We start from the raw sequence: 13,113 nt of genomic DNA, 5'->3' as shown, positions 1-13,113 counted from the left end.
AAAAAGTACTTAGAGGAAAATATAACTTTAAATGCCTATATCAGAAAAAAAAGACAAAGGTTTAAAATCAATATTCTACATTTCTACCTTAAGAAGCCAGAAAAAGGGACTTCCCTGGTGGTACAGTGGTTAAGAATCCACCTACTAAACTAAAGCAGGGGACATGGGTTCGAGCCCTGGTCCGGGAAGTTCCCACATGCTGCAGAGCAGCTAAGCCCATGCGCCACAACTACTGAGCCTGCGCTCTACAGCCTGCCAGCCACAACTACTGAAGTCTGCTCGCCTAGAGCCCGTGCTCCACAGCAAGAGCAGCCACTGCAATGAGAAGCCAGCGCACTGCAATGAAGAGTAGCCCCTGCTCGCCGCAACTAGAGAAAGCCCGTGTGCAGCAACGAAGACCCAACGCAGCCAAAATAGATAAATTTTTTTTAGAAAGCACCAGAAAAAGTTTGGTGGTGTCTCAAAAAGTTAAACAGAATTACCATATGATCCATCAATCCTACTCCTAAATATATACCCCATCATATGTTCATATAAAAAGTTGTACATGGATGTTCATAGCAACATTAGTCATATAGCCGAAAAGTAGAAACAACTCAAATGTCCACCAACTAATGAATGGATAAACAAGATATGATATATCCACACAATGGAATACTATTCAGCCATAAAAAGGAATGAAGTAATTACAGCATGTATGATTCTTGAAAACCTTATGCTAAATGAAAGAAGCCAGACACAAAAGTCCACATATTGTGTGATTCCATTTACATGAAATATTCAGAATAGGCAAATCCATGGAGACAGAAAGTAGACTAGTGGTTGGCTGGGAGAACTGGGACTGACTGATAATAGAGTAATGGGAAAGTTCTGGAATTAGATGGTGGCAGTGATTGCACAACATAGTGAATATACTAAAAACCATTGAATTGTACAATTTTAAGCGGTGGATTTTATGTTATGTGAATACTATCTCAAAAATAAAATAAATTAGTAAAAGACCAAGTTAAACCCAAAGGAAGGAAGAGACAGTGAAGAGCAGAAATTAATTCTCTTCACTAATGCTTTTGTATAGAAAATATACAAAGAACAGAGAAAGTTAGCAAAGCCAAAAGTTGGTTCTTTGAAAATGTTAATAAATTGATAAACCCCTAGTAAGACTGATTAAGGAAAAAAAGAAGGAAGATACAAATTACCAATTATCAGGGGCAAAAGGGTGAAAATTAATTCAAAATAGATCTTAGACCTAAAGTAAAAACTAAAACAATAAAACATCTAGAAAAAAGCATAGGAGAAGATATTTATTACTTTGGGGTAAGTAAATATTTCTTAGGATATAAAAAGCACCAACCCTAAAAGAAAAAATTGATAAATCAAATTTCATCAGATTAAAAACTTTGGTTCTTCAAAAGACACTATTAAGAAAATGAAAAAGCAAGCTACAAACTGGGAGAAAATATTCACAATACATATATTTAACAAAAGTCATGTATCCAGAATATATAAACAACTTTTACCACTCAATAATAAGAAGCCAAATAACCTGATGTTAAAATGGACAAAATATTTGAAAAGACACTTCACCAAAGGAAATATACAAATGGCAAATAAATCCATGAAAGATGCTCAACATTAGGAGATTGCAAATTAAAACCACAATGGATGGCTAGTGGGAAGCTGCTGCATAGCACCAGGGAGATCAGCTCAGTGCTTTGTGATGACCTAGAGGGATGGGATTGGGAGGGTGGGAGGGAGGCTCAAGAGAGAGGGGATATAGGGATATATGTATACATATAGCTGATTCACTTTGTTGTACAGCAGAAACTAACACAATATTGTAAAGCATTTATACTCCAATAAAGATGTGGAAAAAAACCCCACAATGACGTACCACTTTACATTCATTAAATGGTTAGAATTCAAAAGACTAACAATAACAAGTGCTGGTAGGATATGGGGCAACAAAAACTTGCATGCATTGCTGATGGGAATGTAAAAGGGTAGAACCACTTTGATGATAGCATAGTTGTCAATCCTCCATAAAAAGATCTTTAAATAATCAAAAAAAAGAAAAAGTAGAACCACTTTGGAAAACAGATTAGCAGTTTCTTGTAAAATTGAATGTATATTATGTTACACCTTCCAGCAACTCAACTCTCTGGCATCTACACAAGAGAAATGAAACTAAATGCCTACACAAAGACTTGTACCTAAATATTCATAACAGCTTGATTCATTAGAGTCCAAAACTAGAAATAACCCAAATGTTCATCCATTGATAAATGGATAACTACATTTTAGTATATTCATACAATGGAATATTACTCAGCAACAAAGATGAGTGAAGTGCTGATATACAACATGAATGGATCTCATAGACACTATACTGAGTGAAATAAGTCAGATGTGCCGAATGGTGGCATTTATATGAGTTCTAGAACAGGCAAAACAAATCTTTGATTATAGGAATCAAATTGCCTAGGATGGGAGAGGAGGGAGAGATTGGATGCAAAGGAGAGTGAGGGAACTTTCTGGGCTGATGGAAATGTTCTAGATCTTAATTGGGCTGGTAGTTACACTGGTGTATAACTATTATTTTGGTGGCATGGCCAGAATAAATAAATAAAATAAGGTCTGTAGTTTTATTGTAGATAAATGATACTTCAAAAAGTTAATTTAAAAAGAAATCAGCATACTGATACCTCTAATTCAAGTCCAGCACTTCAGGACTCTTCCTCACCTTCCCCCATTCCTTTTTTTTTGGCCCCTCCTCGTGGCTTTTGGGATCTTAGTTCCCCGACCAGGGATCGAACCCGTGTCCCCTGCAGTGGAAGCGTGGGGTCCTAACCACTGGACTGCCAGGGAATTCCCCCCCATTCCATATTTTATCTCCCTTTTTTCACAGTGCAATCTCTGGTTCCCAACATTTATATGTTTATTCATTATTTTCTATTTTTAATACAAAAACAGCAAAACAGTTTTAGAATTAGTACACCAATACCATTATCAACAACAAACCTACTAAGTAAAGTTCAAGTTTTTGTGTGTGTGTGGTTCTTTTGTTCTTACGAAGTCCATGAACTGTGTTCAAAATTTACTTGAATCCTTATATGCTTTTTCTGTGAGGTTATATTATTTATTTGACATACAGTTGGGTTGATTTGTTACCGTTTATATTCAATTTTAGGATTTTTGAAAATCTCTCGATATATTTTTGAATATGTAAAATGTTTATGTGGTTCAAGAGCTGAAACTATATAAGAAAATATACTTAGAGAAATATCCTTCCTATCCTGTCTCATCCACTCCGTTCTTACCTACCCCCAACAGTAACCATTTTATTCGTTTCTAGTTTACTCTTCCCAGTGTTCCCTTTTTCGAATATATATCTCATTTCCCCTTCTTTCTTACACAAAGGTAGTATACTACATACTTAACAATTTGTCCTGGTAATCACTCCATATCAGCTAATGGAAATCTTCCTCATTTTTAAAAATGGCTACACAGTATTCCCTTGGGCGGGTTTATTTAATCCGTGGACAAGAATTTAGGGTGTTTCCAATATTCTGCTTTTACAAATAATGCCACAGTGAATACACTTATGCATATGTTGTTTTATGGTGGAAGTGAATTTTCAGGGTAAATTCCTAGCAGTGGGATTGCTGGGTCAAAAGTAAATGCTGTCATCTTATCAGTGCCACCAATTCCCCTCCACAGAGGCTGTGCCATTCTGTACTCCCGCACGTTTCCCCCAAGCCTTGCCAACAGAGTATACTGTCCAAATGTTTTAGCATTTGCCAGTCTTATTTGGAGTGAAGTTGTGCAACTTTTCATGTATTTAAGGGTAGACTGGAAACTCTTTAAGGTTTGGGACCCAAGCCATATATTCCACATACTACTCACAGTAACAGATGCCCCATCTGCATTTGTTAGATGAATAAATGAATGAACTGGTTGGACTTATACTGGACTCATCATGTTTGCACTCTTGTGAAACCTGTCCCTGTGACAAGTTGACTCTTGTCCCAGTGTAGGGCAGTGCCAGGTGCCTGGCAGAGGTCTAGTAAAAGAGGAGATGGGCCTTCTAGAGGGAGTGAGTCCTGGACCTTCCCACTGCCAGGACTCCACCACACAGACAGGTAGAAGACCCTTTTCTCCCAGAGGAATATAGTAAAAAGAGTGCAGCATCAGGAGTGCAGGGATATGCACAAAGCCATCGCAATGCATGATCCAATGATCCAATACCCTAGTGGTGTTGTTTCTGTTATTTTTAATACTTGTTAAATAAGTGCATCGACATGGATGAGAGTTTTTTTCTTATTGATTGATTAAATAGGTAATATAGTTACATAGTTCAAAGTTCAAAAGTCTTATTCAATGAAAAAGTTCCCCTCATTCCTATTTCCAGGCCACCAAGTTACCTTCCTCTCAAAGGCAGCTGGTGGTATCAAGTTCTTGGGTGTCTCTTCGGAGATGCCGTGTGCATGAAACAAGTGAGTGCGCACCTTTGCACCTAAGTTATAGCAGAGTGTGCACAGTGTTGTGTAAATCCTTTTTACACTGAACTGTATTTCACAGGTCATCCCATTCGGCACCAATACATAAAGAGCTTCCTCAAACGTCTTCACAGCACAGCAGCCATCATTTACTACAACTTACACTCTGGTTGCCTTACTGAGAGACATTTAGGCTATTTGTAGTCTTTGCTATTACAAACAGTGCTATGTTATTTTATACATACAAGAGTATCTGTAGGATACATTTCTACATAGGAACTGAAAGGGGTATGTGCATTTGTAATTTTGATAAATAATGCCAAATTGGTGTCTTTGGGATTGTACCAGTTTACACGCCGGTATTGTGGGAGGTAATGTAGGATCCTGGGCAGCCATGCTCTTGAGAGCATGTAGAAAAGTTGGCTGGATTCTCCTCCACACTCTGGATAGGATGACTGTCTCCACTCCCATGTGAGAGGACCTCAGATAAACGCTCAGCAGGCTGGCCCAGTGGCGGCACAGGCTTCAACTGAGGAATGGAACAGGATCCTGCTTCTGAAGTTGACAGACAGCCTTGATGCCTTCCTTGACAAGAAGGCCCTAGGAAAAGATGGCTCCTGCCGTCAAGGCCACACAACCCCCAGAAGTGACTTAGATGGAGATCAGATTTCACTGGAGTTTAGGCCTGACCTTCATAACTGGTACATAAATGGTTCTCACAGGCTGGACAGGACCAACCAATCAAACAGTAGGTGTGAGTGAAGTGGGAAGGTTCTTTCAGCTTTGAGTGCTTACTATGTAGCAGTCCCTATGCTAGTTACACTGGTGACAAGGATAAAATACTCTCCAGCAGTGGAGACAATGAAATGTATTGTTGCAGCAATGTGACATGCTATAATAAAATATAACCAGGTTACCACAGGATGCAGAGGAGGAGAGCTGCAAGGAGAGAACAGCATGCAATCCAGGTGGGACTCGCAGGACAGGAGCCATTGGAACCTCTTGGTGAAGTGAGGGAGGCTTCCACCCCATAGGAGGTCTCTAGGAAATGCCTCTTCCTTCAAGAGACAAAGGACTGAAGTAGGAATCAAGAATTACCAAGGACCTTGTCCACCTTGTGGAAGCCGCTGCTCATCCTTAAATGCTGAGCTAAAGGGCCGTTTTCAGGAAGTCTGAGTTCCCAGAGTCCATTTTACACCCGTCTTGTGGCAGTGTTTAAAATTCTCTTATATGTCTTTTCTGTCTCTCTCTCGCACTGCAGTAAGCTCTTGAAGCTTAGGGACCAGGGCTCTGTGTCTCTCTCGCGCACTGCAGTAAGCTCTTGAAGCTTAGGGACCAGGGCTCTGTGTCTCTCTCGCACTGCAGTAAAGCTCTTGAAGCTTAGGGACCGGGGCTCTGTGTTTCTCTCGTGCACTGCAGTAAAGCTCTTGAAGCTTAGGGACCAGGGCTCTGATTTGCCTGTGCTGACTGGCACAAAGTTGTTGTCTAGATTAGGACTCAGGTGGATGGACTGGAGACCTACCTGCCGAGAAAACTAGCAATCACGTTGAGGATCCCCTAAGCCCTGGAGGTGGTGTTAACCCAAATTCGCTCAAGATGGCACTGCTGTGGTTTCCATCTACTTCTAGACTAATTCAGAAATGTCTTCCTTTCCCTGCTTACTCGAGTTTCTTGGTAAATTAGCTCCTTAAGCCCTCACGCTATTAGTGAGTTTGTCAGAGTTTGAGGGTGGATAAGTGCTGCTACACCTGAGTCAATAAAGAATGAATCAGTGTGCCCCTCTGTGATGGGTGTGGCATGGTAGATACTATGACAGCTGAGATGCCAGCGAGAATTACAGAACAAGGACAGAGGGAAGCAGGAAATGTGGGGACCGAATTAGGGTGAGCCATCCTGTACCTTTCCACCTCCTCCTAATGAGATCTTCCTTGACGTCTCGGCACCATCACACCAGCCACTACCACTTGTGAAGCTCTCGGGAGCCTCCCGAACACTACGTCGACTCTCCTGCCACTCTGACACTCTCCCCTCTTCTTTGCTGGCCTTCTTCCACCTTCTTCTAGAGAGAATTTTCCCAAGTGCCATCTTTGGTCCTATCTTTGCACCCTCTCCCTGTCTCCCTTTCCTCTCTCAGAGAACTTGTCCATGGTCATGGGCTCAAATGTCAGCTCCTGGCAGGTGATTCCCCTCTGTCCCCTGGATTCCACACCCTTCTCTGACCTTGCTGCTGGACTTGACCTCTGGGTTTCCATTGCCTACTAGATGTTTCCATTTGGATGTCCTGTCGTCATCTCAAACTAAACATGCATGAAATCAAGCCTGTCTTCCCCTCCCAGTTTCCATTTTGTTCTGCCCATGGCACCAGCATTCTCTCACCCACCCGAGCTCAAAACCTGAGTCATAGTGGCCGGCTCCTCCCCGTATCCTTCCTTCCCAAACGCAGGTCTTGCCAGCTTCCTTTGCAACCTCTCGTGTAGCTAGCTCTTTGTCCTTTGCATTGTCTGCTAATCTAGGTCTCAGCACCCATGTTTTGAATATTTTATAGCTTCCTACTTGGCCCTCCTGCCTGAAGTTTCTTCCCCGTCTAGTCTGGTCAGACAGATTCTCCAGAATGATTATTTTTATCCTGTCCCTCTCCTGCTCAAAAACCTTCAGGCACTCTCATCACCACCAACGAGTCCAAGCTCCCTTGTCTCAGGCTCAAGACCCTGTGTTTGTTCCGGCCACCTCACTAGTGTTATGCCACGTGATATGAGTGCAGGCTCTGGAGCGGGACTCTGGGATCAAATCCTATTTATTCTCCTCAGTCACATGCTGTGTGATCCTGGGCAAGTACTTAACCTTTCTGTGCCTGAATTTCCTCTCTAAATTGCTTTATAAAACGTTTATAATAATTTCTAGGATTGCTGTGAGGATAAAAGGCACTTAGGACGGTGCTGGATGCATAGCAAGCACCGAAACGCTAGCTTTGGGTTGCGCCGATTTTTGTAGAGCAAGTGCTGCAGTCTGCACACATCTCCCCTGGGCACACACACCCACCTCTCCCCACCGCCTTTGCTCAGCCCAGTCCCTCAGTCTAGAATGTTTTTCTCTGTCTGCTGACTCTTACTCACCCTTCAAGGGCCGCTGACCTCCCATTTCCTCCCAACACACGCTTGTTTGGTGCTCTCTGCAGTGCAGCTCAGCCTCGGCTGGGTGGTAGTGGGCGTGTCGCGATATATGAAACCAGCCATAGGCCACACAGGACCGCATCTTCCTGGGGTTCATTTTACTTGGTAAGTAAGTTCAGCCATTTTTACGTTACAGCCACTACCCCACACACATCATGGGGCAGAATGCAAAATTGGCCAGAGAGAAAACACACAACTACTGAGAATGTTCAGAGTGGCCCTGGTGGCGAGTGTGCATTCATTCTGCAGTGGAAAGGTCTGAGAAGCAGGGGCCTGGTGGGCTGAGGGGCCAGGCGTGATGAGGTAAGGCGGGGGCCATGCCGACGTGGCAGTCCTGTGCTCAGGGCTCTTGCGGTGAGGGTCCCTTTAACACTCTCTCCTTCCTGAGAACTCCATGTCTATACCTTCCTATTTGCCCCAAGGTAGCACTTGTAGTACTTTTTTTCTTTTTTTCGGTACGCGGGCCTCTCACCGCTGCGGCCTCTCCCGTTGCAGAGCACAGGCTCTGGACGGGCAGGCTCAGCGGCCATGGCTCACGGGCCCAGCCGCTCCGCGGCATGTGGGATCTTCCCGGACCGGGGCACGAACCCGTGTCCCCTGCATCGGCAGGCGAACTCTCAACCACCGCGCTACCAGGGAAGCCCCTGTAGTACATTGATTTTCAGCTTTCCACATGGGTGGGTCTTATCTCTTCGATGCCACCCTAAACACCTGGAGTGCAGGTGCGGGTGGGAATGCAGGTGTGGGGTAACAGTGGGAAGACAGACCCGGGTGAGAATTGAGCCCTGGTGCTCACGGATGAAGCAGGGCACTTTCCCTCTCAGCCTCGAGTGGATAATACTCACCTGATGAGATTGTTCTGAGCAGTCAACTAGACAGCGTGAAGTGCAGCAGATGGCGTGGGTTGGCGCTCACTAAACATCAGATCCCTCTCAGCGTACCAGGCTGTCAGCAAGCATCTGATTCTTGAATGTTCCCACCCCCAACCGTGTCCTCCTACCTGCATCTACTCACATATCCTCTGCCTCCCTTCCTGTCACAGCGGATGCGCCAATCTAAGTCCACACTCTTCCCTGTGTCCTAGTCCTGGCCCTTTTCAACTTCACAAAGACTCCCTGTCGGGTCACTCTCCTCACCGGGTCATTATGCTGTACTGTCACTCTAGCTAAAGCAAAAGACGAGACAGAACAACAAATCAGAACGGTTCCTTGATCCCACACCCTCTCTAGTGGCCACTCGTTTCTCTGCTCCCTTTACAGTAAAAGGTCTCTGAAAGGATCAGCACGCACCCCGTTTCCACTTCCCCTGCCCTTCCCCCTGAGCCCACTCCAGGCCCGGTCCCATCCTCATCACCCCGTGGGAGCTGCTTGTCTCCTGTGACCGCCACGTTGCCGAGTCCAGTGTGCTCTTCTTCTCAGAAGCATCTGAGACTTTGACCCTCTGCCCAGGCTTCCCAGGCCCTACCCTCTCCTGACTTCTCTCCAGTCTGGCCCCTCCTCGGTCTCCTTGCTCAGGCCTCCCTTGCCTCTAAGCATAGAAGCCTCAGCGCTGTGCTTGGACCACTTCTCGCCTCTAAATATACTCACCCAGGTAATCTCATCCCCACACACACGGCTTTAAATGCCACCTAAAAGATGCTCCAATTTATACCTCAAACCCAGAGCTCTCCCTAGAATTCCAGACTTGCATGTCCACTGCCTACTCCCCAGCTTGGATGTGTCACAGACCTCAAATCTGAACTCTTAATTCCCTGCCCCACCCTCCCCTTCCCGCAATCTTTCCCATCTTAGTAATGGGAACTCTGCTCTTCCAGTTGCTCAAGCCAAAACCTCTGGAGTTATCCTTGGCTCCTCTCTCTCTTAAACCACACAGCCAACTGATCAGCAAGTCCTGTCAGTTAGTTCTCCCTTCAAAATACAGAAAGAAAAGAAAAACTGGCCGCTTCTTACCACCTCTGTCTCCCGCGCGGGGCTAAATCACCATCACCTCTCATGAGGCCAACTCCAGCAGCCTCCTGAGTGGTTTCATTGCCTCTTCTTCCCCCAAACCCACAGTCTGTTTTCTACCAACAGCCAGAGTAATGCTTTCAAGACGTAAGATTGATTGTCATTTATTGGCTTAAGACCCACCCCACCAGTGTCTTCCTCTCTCACTCAGGATAAAATCCAGGTTCCTCGTCCTGGTCCGCAAGGCCCTGTGGGACCAGCCTGCTACCTCTCTGGCCTCATTTGCCCCCCCACTTCCTCGCTCCCTCTGCCCGGCCCCTGGCCTCCGTGCTGCCCCTGGACCAGTCTGGAAACACACCTGCCTTGGGGAGGGTGTGCTTGTGGTCCCTTCGGCCTGCCCGATGCCACCCTGTCAGAGAGCCTCCCCTGACCAACCTCTTCAGCACCCTTGGCATTCTCTGACCTCTCACCCTAATTCTGCCCAGCACTGGCCACCGCCTGACATCATATTTACGTGTTTGTTGTTGTCCATCTCCTCACCACTAACAGCCCAGAGGAGCTCTAGAGCCCAGCACACAGCAGGTGCTCAGCAGCCGGGCAGGGGCCACGGCAGAGACGGGGAGAGCCCAGTGCACACGGCCCCAGTCTCTGCGCCACCACATACCTGCTGCTGGCACTTCTGGGCAACTTTGGACAACCGTCTAGGCTTCAGTTTCCCTCTCGGTAAAATCTACCAGGAAGGACTTTTAGGAAATTTAGGGATAATACATTTAAAGTACTTGAGGCATGGTCAGTGCTCAATAAAATGGGGACTGAAAAGGCCACTTGATTGCCCTCTAGGCCTGTTCCCAAGGAGTTAATAGTTCTGTTTCTATCTGCCCCAGGATGGAGGGCTGATACATCAAATGAAGTAACACCATTAAAAGGAGTACTGATTCCGTTCTCCACGTCGTATGTCCCAGGGTCCCCTAAGCGCTGTTTCTGAATACGGCCAGTTCTCCTCCATCCCCAGGACCTTCCAGTTCCCTAACAAAGCTCCTCAGATGATGGCCATCTTTGAGCAGGTCCTGCAGGTTGAAACGCTCCCCCAACCCTGCTTTGGATCCAGGTGGCCCCCATGTGGGAAAGTACAGGTGCTTGCTGGGTATGTGTATGTCTGTCTGGACCTTATGAGTCATGGGCCCCATGGATCCTGCTCTGACAAAGAACCCATTTTTGTGAGGTGGGCAGCCCTGGGCAGGCTAGGTGGTGGCTCCAGTGGGGTTTTCCTGGCTGGTAAGGGAAGGTGGCTAGAATAGTGTGCGCCACCAGGGGGCGCCAGAGGTTGCTCAGCGCTTGTGAGGACTGACTGTTGGTTTTTTTTTTTAAGGTGTCTCTCTTTCCTTCCTCTCAGGTCTAGGGTTAGGCAGTGGAAGAGGCACACGCACCTTGCAGGAAAGCATGGTGCTAGTTCTCTCCCACCTATCAACCTTCTGGGTGCTACCCGTCCAAGCAGGGCCACATTACGAGACTGGAGGTCAGGCTCCCAGGCTCAGAGTTCTTTATTGATAAGCACTAGTGAACCCCTCGCCCCGTAAGCTCAGCCAGTTCTGCCCTCAGATTCCCAGCCTGAGGTGCGGAGTGCATCTTTGCCTCTTCGGTCTTCTGCCTTCTTCCGGAGTCTGGTTCTTCCCAAAGCTGTGCCTAATTTGCCACATCATCCCAAGGACCACAGTGTTCAGGTCAGGCACGTGGCAGGCTTCAGAAGGGTCATGGCCAGGTCCTCGTCCTCAGAAACCACTCTCCACGTAGGAGGTGCTTGGCTTCGGCTGTGTTGGATCTCAGAGGGGGCACTGGGAGCCTGCTGGTCGGACCTCCACATTCAGCCTCTTTCCTTCACTGTGAACCTCTTTCCTGCCAAATGTTCTCCACAGCAGAGCTGAGCCGAGGGGCAGCAACTGGTTCTAGCTTGTGTCTGGAGGTTCTCAAGTAGTGGGCGGGAGGTCTAAGGTGGTGCTTCAGAGGGGATAGAGATGCCAGAGGCTGTGCAAGGGGGTGTGGGATGGAGGGAAAAACCCGCGTCAGTTAAGTCTCTTGATCGGCTCTCACCAGCCCCAGCTCTTGGCCACGGCCTCTGGTCCTTGGCCAACCTCTCAGTATTAAATAGTCCCTTGGGCCCTAGTGTACCCTTCCTCCACCATTAGCTCAGAGATAAGGCAAGCTTCTGCCTCCTGAGCCCAGCACCTTGTAGAACCTTCTTGCCTGCTCAGCGAGGACCCCCCCCCAAGGCTGCACCTATTTCTTCCTCCAGTCAGGACGGCCCCCATCCAGGGCCAGCAGGCTGGTGGTGCCTGGAGAAGTCCCTGGCTCCCCTGAGAGCCCCCCACCGGCCTCTGACCTGCACTGGAAGCGCGGATCACCGGGGTGGGTCTGCAGCACCTGCCACACTTCTTGGGGAGGCTCTAAGCCCATCTGCTCTGCGCGATGCCAGCGTTGCAGCCGTGTGATCCCTGCGGGGGTGGAAAGAAGACAGTGGGGCCTCGTGGGGGGCAGGGAAGCGTCCAGGCTAGAGAGTGTGGGTGGAGGGGTGTGTCAGGACCTCCACACCCCTGTTCTCCAGAGACAGTGCTGAGAGGGTCAGGCAGGGGCTGGGGCTGCTTGGGTGCCGAGTGGGTGGCAGGACTGGCTCCGGGATGTGCTCTCGGGGCCTGAGGGTGCTCTCACCTGTGCAGGGCCCATACTGCCAGGCCAGGTCAAACTGCCTCAGCAGCTCCATCTCCGCTTCATCCACGCTCAGGGGCTGGGGCTCTTCCCCTGCAATGACATGCTGCTCCTCAGGCCTGCCCAAGCCTGTGCCCTGCCGGGCTGGTCCCCTGCCCCTTGCCTCACAGCTGACCCACTGTTCCCCAGCCCTCACCGCCCCTTTGCCTCTGCTGTCCACTGCCAGGTCTGGTGTAGGAAGCAGAGGACATGCTTCACTTCCCTTTCCATTGCCCACGTCCTCTCGTGTCCCTCACATCCACTCCTCCCGCCCTCCCACACCTCAGAGACCTAGCTCTGGTGCCAGCTCCCCCTTGCTGTGCCCAGCGGAGCCCTCCCTCCTCTTCACTACAGGGTAGGAGTCAGTGATGAGCCGTTTCCGGCCCATGGCGGCCACCCAGGCAGGCGGAGAAGGAGGCGACTGCCGGGAAGGAGAGACAGGCCAGCGGGCACGAGAGAGACAGCTGCAGAGAGAGAGAGGGTGAGAGAGGGCTGGGGCCAGAGAGCAAGCCTGGGGCCAGCGATGGGCAGACGGATGACCCAGACAAACAGAAAGGAAGTCCGAGGGTTCCAGGGAATGACGCCTCTCCCCCACCCCCACAGGCATGCAAACAGCAAAAACCTAAGCCAATGGGAGGCCGCCTCTGTGGGGTAGGGCTTATCCCCAGCCAATGACAGGTGGTGCAGGCAGAGGGGGCGGGGCATCTGATGCAGCTGCGTTCTGGGGGAGAAGGGGTGAGGCTGGGGTGGGGGACCTGTCCT

General features: G+C 48.2%; 1 protein-coding gene and 1 long non-coding RNA gene across 3 annotated transcripts in view; one reads left to right on the top strand and one right to left on the bottom strand.

The window, feature by feature from the left end:
* Nucleotides 1-13,113, top strand: part of LOC112402047 (uncharacterized) — a 47,033-nt gene that overhangs the window by 11,453 nt on the left and 22,467 nt on the right. The gene's annotated exons all lie outside the window — the stretch shown is intronic.
* On the bottom strand, nucleotides 11,136-13,041 carry POLD4 (DNA polymerase delta 4, accessory subunit). The gene is made up of 4 exons (XM_024748570.1): nucleotides 12,643-13,041; nucleotides 12,316-12,405; nucleotides 11,990-12,101; nucleotides 11,136-11,634 (listed from the first exon to the last, which is right to left on the bottom strand). Exons 1-4 carry the CDS (start codon nucleotides 12,956-12,958, stop codon nucleotides 11,610-11,612), a joined length of 543 nt encoding a protein of 180 aa, XP_024604338.1. The 5' UTR covers nucleotides 12,959-13,041; the 3' UTR covers nucleotides 11,136-11,609.

This window comes from Neophocaena asiaeorientalis, unplaced genomic scaffold (assembly GCF_003031525.2).
Source record: "Neophocaena asiaeorientalis asiaeorientalis breed wild unplaced genomic scaffold, Neophocaena_asiaeorientalis_V1.1 scaffold43, whole genome shotgun sequence".
In the NCBI taxonomy this organism is placed as follows: domain Eukaryota; kingdom Metazoa; phylum Chordata; class Mammalia; order Artiodactyla; family Phocoenidae; genus Neophocaena; species Neophocaena asiaeorientalis.
This window is presented reverse-complemented; position numbering and strand designations above follow the sequence as displayed.

Coding starts and splice junctions, on each gene's coding strand:
- POLD4 (XM_024748570.1), bottom strand. CDS start 12,958: ATGCCTGTGGGGGTGGGGGAGAGGCGTCATTCCCTGGAACCCTCGGAC. Junction 12,102..12,315: donor GCAGTATGGGCCCTGCACAG/GTGAGAGCACCC, acceptor CCACCCCCGCAG/GGATCACACGGCTGCAACGC. Junction 11,635..11,989: donor GATCCGCGCTTCCAGTGCAG/GTCAGAGGCCGG, acceptor CCCCTTGCACAG/CCTCTGGCATCTCTATCCCC.